Source organism: Nerophis lumbriciformis, linkage group LG31 (assembly GCF_033978685.3).
Source record: "Nerophis lumbriciformis linkage group LG31, RoL_Nlum_v2.1, whole genome shotgun sequence".
Classification (NCBI taxonomy): domain Eukaryota; kingdom Metazoa; phylum Chordata; class Actinopteri; order Syngnathiformes; family Syngnathidae; genus Nerophis; species Nerophis lumbriciformis.
The window spans coordinates 23,827,156-23,841,468 of NC_084578.2; the positions used below are offsets into that span (position 1 = coordinate 23,827,156).

Below are 14,313 nucleotides of genomic sequence, written 5' to 3' on the forward strand. Positions count from 1 at the left end.
AAGGATCCACAGAGTATCAAAAGTGACAGTGGTTCCAATCGTGATTGGCGCCATTGGAACCATTTGGAAGAACGCTAAGACATGGCAGGGGAAATTAGAGCTTCCAGACGTCATTGGAGGTGCAAAGATGGCGGCCATCCTTGGAACAGCTCACATTTTACAAAAAGTGTCTCTAAACTGCGAGAGGTAGCAAAGACATCAGATAGAGGATCCAGCAGAACAGCAAAGCACTGGAGAGAATTGCATTAAAACAAATAATAATAATAATAGATTATGTGCGTTGTCTTTTACTTGTGCCAGTTAAAAGTTGTGCTGCTGCATTTTGGACCAGAGGGGGAAGACTGGCTAATTTCAAAACAAAGTGAGTGAGTTGCAAATGTAAAGAAGGCATGGATTACTGTCTCAAAATATTGTTTTGAAAGAAATGTTATAATCTTGGAAAACTCCTGTAGATTGAAAAAAATGTACCTGACTATAGTGTCAATCTGATGGTCTAGTATAGAATCTCTCTTAAACCAGGTTAGTGAATGCGATCTTCACATGCTAATGTCAAGGGATCGAGGTCATCGGGGCACTCACAGAAGGTACTGGGTCCAAAAACCATCACTTCAGTTTTCAAAACAATTAAGATATATATATAATCCAATAGTTTTAACATTACATCCATCCATCCATCTTCTTCCACTTATCTGAGGTTGGGTCGCGGGGGCAGCAGCCTAAGCAGGGAAGCTCAGACTTCCCTCTCCCCAGCCACTTCATCCAGCTCCTCCCTGGGGATCCCGAGGCATTCCCAGGCCAGCCGGGAGAGATAGTCTTCCCAACGTGTCCTGGGTCTTCCCCGTGGCCTCCTACCGGTCGGACGTAGGAGGTGTTCGGGTGGCATCCTGACCAGATGCCCGAACCACCTCATCTGGCTCCTCTCGATGTGGAGGAGCACTGGCTTTCCTTTGAGCTCCTCCCGGATGATAGAGCTACTCACCATATCTCTAAGGGAGCGCCCCGCCACCCGGCGGAGGAAGATCATTTCGGCCGATTGTACCCGTGATCTTGTCCTTTTGGTCATAACCCAAAGCTCATGACCATAGGTGAGGATGGGAATGTAGATTGACTGGTAAATTGAGAGCTTTGCCTTCCGGCTCAGCTCCTTCTTCACCACAACGGATCGATACAGCGTCCGCATTACTGAAGACGCCGCACCGATCCGCCTGTCGATCTCACGATCCACTCTTCCCTCACTCGTGAACAAGGCTCAGAGGTACTTGAACTCCTCCACTTGGGGCAAGATCTCCTTCCCAACCCGGAGATGGCACTCCACCTTTTACCGGGCGGGAACCATGGACTCGGACTTGTAGGTGCTGATTCCCATCCCAGTCGCTTCACACTCAGCTGCGAACTGATCCAGTGAGAGCTGAAGATCTTGGCCAGATGAAGCCATCAGGACCACATCATCTGCAAAAAGCAGAGACCTAATCCTGCAGCCACTAAACCAGATACCCTCAACGCCCTGACTGCTCCTAGAAATTCTGTCCATAAAAGTTATGAACAGAATCGGTGACAAAGGGCAGCCTTGGCGGAGTCCAACCCTCACTGGAAACGGGTCCGACTTACTGCCGGCAATGCAGACTAAGCTCTGACACTGATCATACAGGGAGCGGACCGCCACAATCAGACAGTCCGTTACCCCATACTCTCTGAGCACTCCCCACAGGACTTCCCGGGGTACCCGGTCGAATGCCTTCTCCAAGTCCACAAAGCACACGTAGACTGGTTTGGCAAACTCCCATGCACCCTCAAGGACCCTGCCGAGAGTACAGAGCTGGTCCACAGTTCCACGACCAGGACGAAAACCACACTGTTCCTCCTGAATCCGAGGTTCGACTATCCAGCGTAGCCTCCTCTCCAGTACACCTGAATAGACCTTACCGGGAAGGCTGAGGAGTGTGATCCCACGATAGTTGGAACACACCCTCCGGTTCCCCTTCTTAAAGTTTTAACACTTGCTTTTATTAATTCAGAGAACATCAATATCAAGCCAGCGGGAAGATTTGAAGGGAGAGGAGCGAGCTGCCGTGGTATACAGTTTCACATAATTCAGACTTTATTAAGTGTCAAAAATTAATATTATTTACAGCCTCTGAATGTTGTTGTCAGATGAATTATTGATGCCCATACGAGAACTTACCACACCGACAGTCAAGGTGACAGGACAGCTGTCTGAGGAGGAGATGGCCGTCTGAGGTGCTGTTGCCATGGAGCAGGTGTCCATCTCTGAAGAAAGTTCTTCAGCGGGTTCCTCTGCCCCCTCTGGTAAGGTATTATGGGAAACAGCCTCTGAGAATCGAGCTTCTTCCACCTCGGGGAAGACATCTAGGTCCATAACATCATCCTGGTTCAGACCTGCTTCCACCTCATGAGCCACCCGGGCCTCGGAGGTTACATCTTCAAGACGCTCAGGCTCCTCTTCTCCAGACTGCGTCTCATCTTCATCAGGACCAGTAACATCTTGAGGAACTCCATTTAACAACAACGGGGAGGGCGGTATTGGAAGTGTTTCATTTGCCCCGGACCTGTCTTCGTCCTCGTCGGAATCAATGTGTAACATCGCGCTAAGCCGCGAATGTGTGGGGAAGCTTGAACATAGTTTGGGAGAGGCGGCACCGAAGGGCCTTTCTCCTGGACGTTTGCGGACCTCAATAGCGTCCAGGCCCTCACTGAGTGACCTATGAAGCAACTCACGTTCCTCCAAAAATCTAGCTTCAGATCCGACAAGAGGAAGATCCTTTTCTGGGTATGCTGAGGCCCCGCCATCCCAAACACATTGGGAGTCCTGGGACTCAGTGGGGGAGGGGCCTGCTGAGAGCATTCCTGGAAAGTGATGAGGCAGATCCTCATCATCTGATGGAGTCCCTGGAGCTCCATTAAAGCTCGAAAGGCCAACGATAGCATCTGTAGAAGCACATTTATATCTTACCACATGTTGTAAAGATGTATACATTGAGAGAAATATTACACACATATATATATTACCATCAGCACCAGTAGATGTCAGCTCCACCTTGAACTGCAAATTTCCGCTCACGTGTTCCGTAGGGAGGCGGCGGCACAAAGAGAAACTCACAGGCTGGACTCTGACAATCACACAAGTTTGTGTTTGTGACAACCATAAAACAACTGTGTTTGTGACAATCACATTGCTTTGTGTTTATATCAATAACATAACAAGTTTATGTTTGTGACAATCACACACAACATCATTGTGTTTATGACAATCACACATCATGTTTGCGTTGTGATAATCCCACAACAACTTTCCTTAACCATAACATTAACCTAATTCTACCCTAACTCTTACTCTAACTAACCATAACCCACAAACGCTAACACCTCCTTCTACAGTAACTAGGGATGTATACCGAGTACCGGAATTTTTTGGTGCCGGTTCCTATTTGGGCCGCTCCAAGAAGAGTATTAAAATTCTGGAAAAATTATACAGCTATTGGTACTTTTATTTTTATCTGGCTGACCATCGTAATTATGTCACGCGCGCATTCACTCAGGTGCCACTGCAAAGCATAAAAAAGACACAGCGGAACAGCCAATCGGAGACGACCTTTTTCAACCCCACTTCTGGTTACAAGGTACAGTATGCGGAAGTTAATAGAACTATAGATTTATTTACCCATAATTGAAAACCAGGACAAAATCAAACATTTGCTAAAACAGAATCTATTGCAGAAAGTCGCGGAAATTGGCGTAATGTGACCTAAATTTGTAATTTAGAGCAAAAGGGGAAATCATGTTTACGGTACTTGACAAACACTTACCTCTGTGGGCCAGCACTCTAGCCGGCAGCAATGCATCCTTCTCGGGCCATCTCTGTGCCTGCCTTCTTGACACGCGGCCACGTCAAACTACAAAACTAACTTCAAAATACAGAGCTGAACAGTTCCCAAATGATTTCTACTGTGAGGTGATGTTTCTTTTGCAATTTGATGACTACTTGTCATCCAAAAGCTTTGTGAAAAACACTGTGCTACTACTGCCAATGCTAGGAAGTAGTCGACGCAACTCTTGATCTTCATTGGGAAGTTAATGATAACTTGACAGCTTCTAATACATATAGTTGGAGTGCACGTATTGATATAATAACTTATGCATCTTTGTGTGTGCTTACTTTTACTTGAAAGCATGTAAATTAAAATTTTTTGGTACATTGTTACGTCATTGTGTTTTTTCTTATTTAGTTTACTTTGTTATTTACATAGATTGTTAATACAATGTTTAACTAATCCCTAGTTTAGTTGTTTTAGTACAGATGCTTTAAAACTGGCAGGTTAAAAACAATGTAAAACATTGTGGTAATAATCAAGATTGGATGATTTTTTTTTTTGCCTGTCGCCCAGACCTTTGATCTGTTAATCAGCTTTATAATAATAAATAAGGAAGCAATAAAAGAATAAAGTCAATAAAAATGGTAATAAAAATGCATTATTTCACATCTTTATTTACACAGATTACATATGGTACCGATAAGAGTACTGTTGAATACTGGTATCGATAAGGAATATCAATAATGGTATTTGTATCAATAAAATCTTAACGATATACATCCCCACTGCATATCTAACCAGAACCTCTTACCCCTAACCTCCTACTCCTAACCCTCTACAATACCACAAGGTTGTGTTTGTGACAATCACACAACAGGTTTGTGTTTGTGACAATCACACAACAGGTTTGTATTTGTGACAGTCACACAACACGTTGTGGTTGTGACAATCACACAACCAGTTTGTGTTTGCGACAATCACACATGTTTGTGTTTGAAATAATCGCACAACAAGTTTGTCTTTGTAACAATTCCACAAGTTTGTGTTGTGACAATCACACAAGTTTGTTTGCGACGATCAGACAAGTAGTTGTTTGCAAATATCCCACAACAAATTTTTGTTTGTGACAATCACACAAACTCATGTTTGTTTGCGACAATCAGACAACAAGTAGTTGTTTGCAAAAATCACACAAGTTTTTGTTTGTGACAATTTCACAAGTTTGTGTCCGTGACAATTACACAACAATCTTGTGACAAAATTAATACAAATATAAAATATGAGCATGACTTCAAAGACTTAAAAGATTGTTTATTACAAATTAATCCATACAAATACGGATAAAGAGTATGAAATATGCAAATGCAAATGGGTATGAGTATGAGTATGGAATGTAATAATGATAATAATGTTTTAGATTTATATAGCACTTTTCTCGACACCCAATCGCTTTACAATGAGAGCTGAGAAATCATCATTCATTCACTCCAGATTCACACATGGATGGTGGTTGAATTCACATAGTAATAATAATAATAATAATAATAATAATAATAATAATAATAACAATAATAATTAAAATAATGGATGAATAATTCACAAATTGATTGCAGTAAAATACATCTACTACTACCAATTTAATATTGGCTAGATAATTCACACTTTTATGGTGGTAAAGTACATTTGGAGTCACAGCTTTCCAGAGGTAGACTGACGGAAACACGGCTGTCAATTTACGGCAAAGACCTGTTTGACCACCACCTCACATTCATTCATTCACATTCATTCTGTCATAATTATCCACATTCTTTCATCCATGTATTTGAATTCATTAATTCATTCACATGCATTCATTTATTCACTCACAGTCATTCAGTCATTCATTCACTCACATTTATTCATTTACATTAATTAGTTTATTCATTCATTTAAACGATTCATTCCCATTAATTCAGTCATTCATTCATTATTTAATTCCCATTACTTTATTTATTCATTCACATGTATACACCAGTGTGAGTGGCACTGGAGGCAAGGAGGGTGAGGTGTCTTCCCTAAGTGCAAAATAGCAGTGACTAGGATAATGGCAGCTATGTTTGTATCAGGATCCCTCAAGTACTACAACTCCAAAGAACTACAGGTACACTACTGCAAGTTGTAAAGTAAAAAGAGGATGAAATACTTCATGTAGTGTACTTACCCAGGTATCTTTTCGATCAGGCGCTGTACAGGGATTGTTAGCTGACCAAGAAAGCGTTTGATGATTGGTCGACTTTTGGCAAACTTGTCCTTGACTTCGATGTACAAAATGTCCGTCATTAGTGCTACAAAGGTGTATTTCTGCAGACACATCGACCAGGAATCAGAACATGTGCAGATGAGGACCATGAAGTTTAAAGCCACTCACCTCTCCAAGCCAAACTGGGTTGATGGTGTTTGCGATGATGGCTGATCGGCGTTCTTGTCCGTGATGGCTGAAGACGGGGAAGACGCTCCTTTTGCCAGGATGGATGGACATCTTTAGATATGGATCCGGATGAAAAAACATACCTTTTTTTAGGCTGTTGGCCCGCAGATCTGTGAGCAAAAAAAAAAGGATTTTGATATGTACTCATTACTTGTTTGTGTGTCTTAAAGTACAACACGGTTACTACAATAGGAGAAATTACTGATGGTATACTGTACTTGATAAAAGTTACTAAGTTTCAAATTGAAGCCAAGTTAATAAATGTTGTGCTGAACACTAAGAAGTCACCGAAGGTGATGTTGTGGGTGTGTGATTTTGCTTCTACCGAGGCGACATGCTAAGTACTGCCAGTCAGATAAGAGCTGAACTAGTTGTGAACGTGTCCTGATAGTCCAATGGTGTAGTGTAAGTGGTAGAGGAGGATGTAATTAATTGTATCAAAGGCTAATGTGAGGTTTGCACAGGTTGAGACATTTAAGTTGGCGTCTCTTTGATTTTAATTTGCGTAGTGTGGGAGTAAACAGAGCGCAGAGTTGGTGAAAGAGACACTTCTGTTTTTCACTGGAGTCAAGTAGATGATGAAGATTATTGTTGTAGTAGGTGACCAGTTCATCGGGAGAGGAAGAGAGTCTATACTGGTGAGGCTGTCAATGGCGGTGAAAAGAGCATCAGAGTTGATGCACTTGATTTTGCGAAAACAGATATTGCGTAGAAAAACTTAATTTGACAGTGAAAGATACTACCAGGTGATCGGAGTAATGTAGTGAATTGGAAGTTCCATTTACAACATTTACACCTGAACAGCAAACCAAATCAAGTGTATGTCCTTTACAGTAAGTAGGGAAGTTGATGTACTGCTGCAGACCAAAGCTTTGGAGACAGGATGAAAAATCACTGGAGATTGTATTAGTGCTGTCCATGTGGAAATTTAAATCCCCCACCAGTACGATACTAGGGGAAAGTGAAGAAAGATGAGCGAGAAAAGCAGAAAAATCACTAATAAAATCTTTTGTTATAAATTGGTGGTCAGTACACAGCAGCAATGATTGCGGAAGTTGGTCTAGATAGTTGCAAAACTGTGAATTCCAAGGAGCACGAGGCGGGAAAAGACACCGGTGAGACTTTCCACTTCTCGCGATAGATTACCGTGGGACCTCCTCCGCGACTGGTGGTGCGAGGTTTGGAAGTGTAAACAAACCCGGGAGGAGTTGCGTTGTTAAGGTCCGTAAAATCATTGAGGTGTTGCCATGTTTCTGTTCGGCAGATAAAGTCCAGTTTATGGTCAGTAAGGAGATCCTGGATGAGACGTCCTTTGCTCGTGAGTGAGCGGTTGTTAAGAAGACCGAAGTTAGCGTTAGCGCTTTCATTTTGATGTCTTGGGTTAGCCGAGCTAGGTCGTGGTCGACTTAGTGGTCGACTCGCCTGCCAATGTTCCGTGGCGGGAGACGAGTTTTGGACCAAATTAATTTTATTGGCGTATTTTCACTGAGCTGGTGGTTTCTGCGGGACCCACGGTGAATGTACCTTCGGCAGGGCTGGTAAGCTATGTCCGGGTGGACGTGAAGCGTCACTGGTTGTGGACGAAACAGTCGAGAATGGAGTTGCAGGAGCTCAGCAGCAGAATATTGGAGGAGAGCAGTCACAGGAGAGTGGACGTGGATCAAAAGAATCCACATCAGCGGTATCCAAACATTTGATCTGGTCATCCACATTGCGGCGGCGAACTGGAAGTGGCGTCTTTTGCCAAATTCCGATGTTTAGCAGATGAGGTATTTCTCAGATTACGATTACAAAATAATGCTTAAAAAGTGCAGTAAAAGCAAGTATGTGCCAGGGCCTATTCAGCAATAAAAACAATTCAAAAGCACCTAAAACAACTTCAGATAAGAGATAAAGCCGATGAGTAGCGGCAGCAGCGCACGCCAGCGTTCACTCAACCGGAACCGGAAACCATTTTTAACATGGCGGCGCTATGCAAAGCGGAAAGGGCCACTTTGAAATGTAAGTATAGCTTTATTTGTTCATTTAAAACAGCTAAAAGCAGACACGTCTAGTTGGGGTGACAGTAGTGATATATATTTGTTGTAAATTACGAGACCTCGGCTATCTTAATGTTGAGCGACCTCCGTGCTCTTTGCACCTCTTTTTACCCCGAGGGAGAGACATATATCCGACCGTTGCAGTCAGCTTTTTTCAATGTAAGAAATAAAGTCTGACATCTTTTAATGTACTTTTTAAGACCGCAATAATTTTCCTTAATTATGTTCTATTAATGTGTGGCCGGAATAATGAAGTATTGTAAATGTGTGCATCAATGTACCGATATTAGTTATTGTTGTTTTTTGTGTACATCTACATGTTATTTGAAAATATTTACTTTTATTAATGATTATTGTGATCTTGTCTCTAACTTTTCTGTTTTTTTGTTTGTTTGTTTTTTTTGCTGGAGAACTTGGACAACAACAGAACAAAAATAAACGACACAAAACACATACAGTATATACCAGTTTGTGTGGTGTTGCTGTATGGATAGACCGTGAGAACTCTTTCTGATTGTTTGCGTGTTTTTAAAGGTACATGTCCCACTACAACAACCATTCACAAGCATAAAAATAAGTCCAAATATTAACTAATAATTAGAAATAACAGCTTTAGAATACTAGTCAAAACATAACACATCTTCATGACAACCATCTCCCATGATCGATCGGGTCTAACCGCAGTAAAATAAGACGGTGCCGGTGCCGGTAGATCAACCTCTAAAATAAGGTTAAGGACCAAGAGAACACAAAAAAACCATTAGACATTCTTCTCTTAAGTTTGACATTACCTTGCGCAACTGAGCTGCAGATACGTGACGTAAATGTAAGGGTGGAGACAACAGACGTAACCAGGAAGTGTCCCGAAGGTTAAACCGTCCCAATTCATATTGCGCCAGCCACTGCTGGATGACTCTAGCCAGGACCCACACTTTGTCGACTGCATGGGGTGGGTCCTTGGAAGGATGCAGCATCCGATCAGCTTGGGTCTGCAGATTGAGGCAGCGACATAGAAGTAGTGGAGAGATGTGAGCGGATGTTATCGACTTTTTGTTTGAAAGAAGTGATGTGCCTATTACACCTTTTCTCGGTGGGCTCAGAGAGGAGAGCCAAAGAGGCGTTGAGAAGATGATTAATTGTTGAAAAAAAAATTTCTTGGAGTTACCGGAGATGTTTTTATAAATGATGGAATAAAATCTGGACGGTGTGTATCTCAAAGCTTGTGCATAAGCCATCCTGTGTTTGCTATGTGTTTGTTTGTGAACAATTTGTCCAGAGGCCAGAGGCCTCTTGAGGACGCGTCCGGCCATCTTTATCTTACGCAGCTCGCCGGTGTACCAGAGAGCTGAACGCAAGAAGGAGTCTGACATATATTTTTAAGAGGGTGTGCAGGTTCAGAAGACTGTTTAGGTTTTAAAATCCACTGAGTCAGTCACAAAGAGGAAATCAGTAGAGTCTGAGGAGAGCAGTTGGAGGTCCAGGGCTGGGGCATTTGGGTTAATATTTTTTTTAGGTTTCTGAACTGAATGTAGTTCAGAGTACCCGTCCTTCTTGGATTCCCTGGAGGGAATACTGGAGAGTGCTCTCTCAAGTGATTCCCTTGTTCTGCTGGGTGACTACAACGCTGACATTGGCAGCAACAGTGAGACCTGGAAAGGTGTGATTGGGAGGAGGATGATGTTGTGATTTGTGCAGCCCTTTGAGACATTTGTGATTAAGGGCTATATAAGTAAACGTTGATTGATTGATTGAAACATGAGTATGCAAACACAAGAGTGAGGTGTTAAGAGACCCACAGCCTCTGTGGGGTGCCAGAAGTAATATACTAATAATACATTACTAGTGTGAATGTGAGTGTGAATGGTTGTCTGTCTATTAGTGTTGGTCCTGAGATGAGGAGGCCACTTGTCCAAGGTGTAATGGCCTTCTGCCTGAGAGCAGCTGGGATAGGCTCCAGCCTTCCCGCCACCTCAAGAGGGACAACCGGTAGAAAATGGATGGATGCATGTAATATAATAATACAACAAATATTATTCTCTAGTAATAGACAAAATACAACAAATTATACTGTGACAAATGACAATTACACCAAAATGTTCAGTAACATGTTAAACACTTTTCAAATAGAAATGAAAAGTATTATTTTAAAATAAAATCATATATATATATATATATATATATATATATATTCTGTTTATATATACACAGTACATGCTGAGCATTCAAAAGTGAAACTACGCCAGCCAAAGACAAATACAAGACAGTCAAGTCAAGTAGAACTGTACACTTTGAAATTTTGCAACCGTCATCTACGAAAATCAAACATTATTTTGCAGAAAATTAGGCATATCTGCTTTTTAGGAAGCTTATGCAATATTTTGGACTAATAACAGCTGTGGAGAACACCTCTTAAGAAGGTGGTGTGCACAATGCCAGTCAGATGCAATTTTTCTTTATGTGATGCATTAGAAACCTTCATTTTACGTTCACAGTTAATAATTGCCTGTTTTAACTGATAAGCCGTTTCAGTTTGTTGTAGTTACCTGCAGAGGTGGGACCAAGTCATTGCTTTGCAAGTCACAAGTAAGTCTCAAGTCTTTACCCTCAAGTCTCGAGTCAAGTCCCGAGTCAAGACAGGGCAAGTCCGAGTCAAGTCCAAAGTCAAGACTGGAAAGTTTCAAGTCAAGTCCCAAGTCCTGCATTTTGAGTTTCGAGTCCTTTCAAGTCATTTAACCACAGACTAATATATTTACACAGATTGTGTATGCTTTTAAAACGCTGTATTTATTTATTAAAACAAGTGCATTTGAAATTGCAGGGAAAAAGATAGTGCTGACATTGCACTTCAAAATAGCACTATTAACCAGTCATTTTAAACATGTAACTCATTCCTTTACAGAATAAACACATTTAAAAAAAACAAGTGCAACTGTACTTATTTGCACAAAAGTGTTAACATTGTATTTCCATGGCATATTGCATTGTAACTAGTTCCACAGCAGTTTCTATCCTGTTCTTACCTTATCTCATTGATCTCATCTCATACTGTATGTGTGTTTATGTGTGCGTACACATGAAAAACATAACAAATATATGAACATAACAATGAACAGAGTTGTACTTTTTAGATGTCAGGACCCTATGCAATATGTACACATACTCTTAATATAGTATACATTTTAACTGACCTTTATTTGACTATGTTTGTATGTTTGTCTTTTTGTAGGTGGCTAAAATACGCGGTGCTGCTGACTGCCGTCTAACGTTACGTTACTGTGTGTGATACATTGACTAACGTAACGTTATGTATAGGTACCTCATGAAACCGTGCTTAAAAAAAAATCACTTGACAAAAAGTATGAATAAGGTAGCAAACTGCAGTGGACGCAACAGATTGCCGTGTTTGCAATGACGTTATAACCATAGACATCTTTTAAGTAGTAGTTGGTTGCTGTGACCTGAGCAATTTGGCCGCCATCTTGAAGTGCTGATGAGGAGCCGGCGAGCAGCCGAAACTGACAGTTGACAGGTAGAAAACAAAGATGGTGTTCAGCGTTTTCCTGCTCAAATGAGCGGACTGTTGAAAATAGGAATCGGGGGATTACTTTTCACAAGTGAGATTTAACATTAACATACTATTGGTTGTATTTTATGAAAATAATATTACCACAGAGTTGAGAAGGATCAAAGATCTTCAATATTTGTATGTGAAAATCACAAAGAAATCTTCTGTGGGAGGATGACGCCCCTACAGGGGTTTGCTTTACAAACTTTCAGCCCCACCTAAAACAAAATCCACCAGCCGCCACTGATTATGATGCATTTTCATTTTAGGCAAAGTATAAGACAATACTTTCTTAACAGTATAATTGTAATCAGGAATCAGTCTTCAAGTAACAATATTCAAATACTAACATTGTTGGGTTAAACAGAATTTGGTTTTATTCTGAATCCAGTGAAACAGATTGGTGGTTTTAGCTGATATGAAGACTTTCAGGTGTTTATATATGTTTAAGTATTTGGCAGACGCTTTTATCCAAAGCGACTTACATAAAATAATACATATAAAACAATCACTGCAAACATTATCATTTAAGGGAAGAATGTAATAGAAAATATCAATACAAAGTGTCAAGACAGAATAAACTCTCTGCTGCTGAAGCAACAGAGATACAGTCTATGGTCCCTAAGATATATAGATATCTAATGTATTCATACATTGTTTATGTAGGATACACACATATGTATATATAACCTAATCATATTGTTTCTTCAATTTAAAAATAGATTACCGTTTTTTTCCCCCTTCTCTGGGATTATATTCCCAGTTTTGATCTCGGACGTCTGGTCACTTATAGCGTATAAGAATATTATATTACTGTTAAGCAAACTATGAATAATAAAACACGCCAAAACATGTGTCTGTTATCATAGCTACACGTATGACAAAAAAAGGGGTGAAAATCAGTGGTATTCAGTGAGGTAAGATGAATTAAATGCACTGACAGTTCATTGCTCCTGCCAAATGAATTGCACTGAGTGGAGCGGATCACCACTCCAAGATGGCGGCCACGCGCCTCGTCTGTGCCAGTAGGCAGTAGCGCTCTATGCTGCGTCTACTTATAAGATGTCTATGGTTATAACGTTAGCAGTGAGTTTGCAGCCTCACTGATTTAACTACACAGCAAATAAAAGTCACGTTACTTAGCCAATAAACGTTATCTTACATTCAAAACTTACCCTTCTTTGTGCAACTTCAAATGTCGAACGAAGTTGGAAGTTGTTGCGTCTCCGTCTGTAATATTCGAACTGCGTGATTTGCATACCGCAATTCGTTTTTTGTTGACCAAGTCGTAGTTTTTATACCCGAACGAAACCAACTTTAACATAATTGTTTCTCACTGGCACGTTTTTGGACAACTCTTGTTCATTGGTTGTACTGCAATTTGATTGGATGAATGCTGCGTGATGAAAACAACGTAAATCTAATTTGATTGGCTGTTGTACTGAGAGCACACACGCTGACAGGAACAACACGCTGATAGACAGACGAAGAAAATGAAAAATACGGAGCGCTCCCAAATAACTTTTTAAGCTTTGGATTTTGGGGAAAGTGGCAAGTCATGTCAAGTCATGTCAAGTCAAAAGGCTCAAGTCCAAGTGAAGTCACAAGTCATTGATGTTAAAGTCTAAGTCGAGTTGCAAGTCTCTTCACATTTTGTCAAGTCGAGTCTAAAGTCATCAAATTCATGACTCGAGTCTGACTCGAGTCCAAGTCATGTGACTCGAGTCCACACCTCTGGTTACCTGCAGCATTAACAGCAGACGGTGTGCCGACTTTGCCGCCGCAGCTGGTGGTGATTCACTTCCGTCTCGAAGGGCATCTAAAAGTATTATTCATTCAATGTTATTACATGCCGTGTCTGCTAATGTTTCCGCTAGTTAGTTCCGGACGCCGAGATGAGCAGTCGCATTTTCTTTCGCTCCCGCTCGGGAATCCAAACAACTGCTCGGATGATACCACACTTCCTCCTTTTTCTACTGTGGATCACGGATTTGTATTTTAAATCACCACAGATACTATACCCTCTTGAAAATGAAAGTCGAGAACGCGAAATGGACAATCACAGTGATTTTTATCTCCTCAGTAATACATCGGCGAAGCACTTTAGCTTCGGAGGTAACGTGATAACCTCGTGCCTAACTGCGAATCGAAACAGAAGAAACAAGCCCCTGACTGGAAGGATAGACCGAAGATCAACAATACTACTATTACTTCTACTCTCAGGAGACACGGAACTAAACCCTGGACCTGTAACCACCCGGTTAATGTTGTCCCGCCTGGCGAAGCCTAACAATACTGCTGCTAACGACGCCATTGAAGCTAACTTAGCTACGGGACCTCGTCGGAGCTATGCTAAAAACATTAGCTCTCCACCTACGCCAGCCTCTATTTGCTCATCTCAACCCGAGCTCA

The 14,313-nt window shown here is 41.3% G+C and overlaps 1 protein-coding gene across 7 annotated transcripts in view; it reads right to left on the reverse strand.

The window, feature by feature from the left end:
- hecw2a (HECT, C2 and WW domain containing E3 ubiquitin protein ligase 2a) overlaps positions 1–14,313 on the reverse strand; it is a 246,889-nt gene that overhangs the window by 167,459 nt on the left and 65,117 nt on the right. For all 7 annotated transcript variants that reach the window (XR_009811391.1, XM_061926412.1, XM_061926411.1 and 4 more), the window contains 4 exons: positions 6,238–6,407; positions 6,031–6,170; positions 3,028–3,128; positions 2,183–2,946 (listed from right to left, as the gene is read on the reverse strand). Coding sequence is in view for 6 of the 7 variants with exons in the window: in XM_061926412.1 (XP_061782396.1) it covers positions 2,183–2,946; positions 3,028–3,128; positions 6,031–6,170; positions 6,238–6,407 (1,175 nt within the window). In the remaining variant the exon portion in view is untranslated. The remainder of the gene's footprint in view (positions 1–2,182; positions 2,947–3,027; positions 3,129–6,030; positions 6,171–6,237; positions 6,408–14,313) is intronic.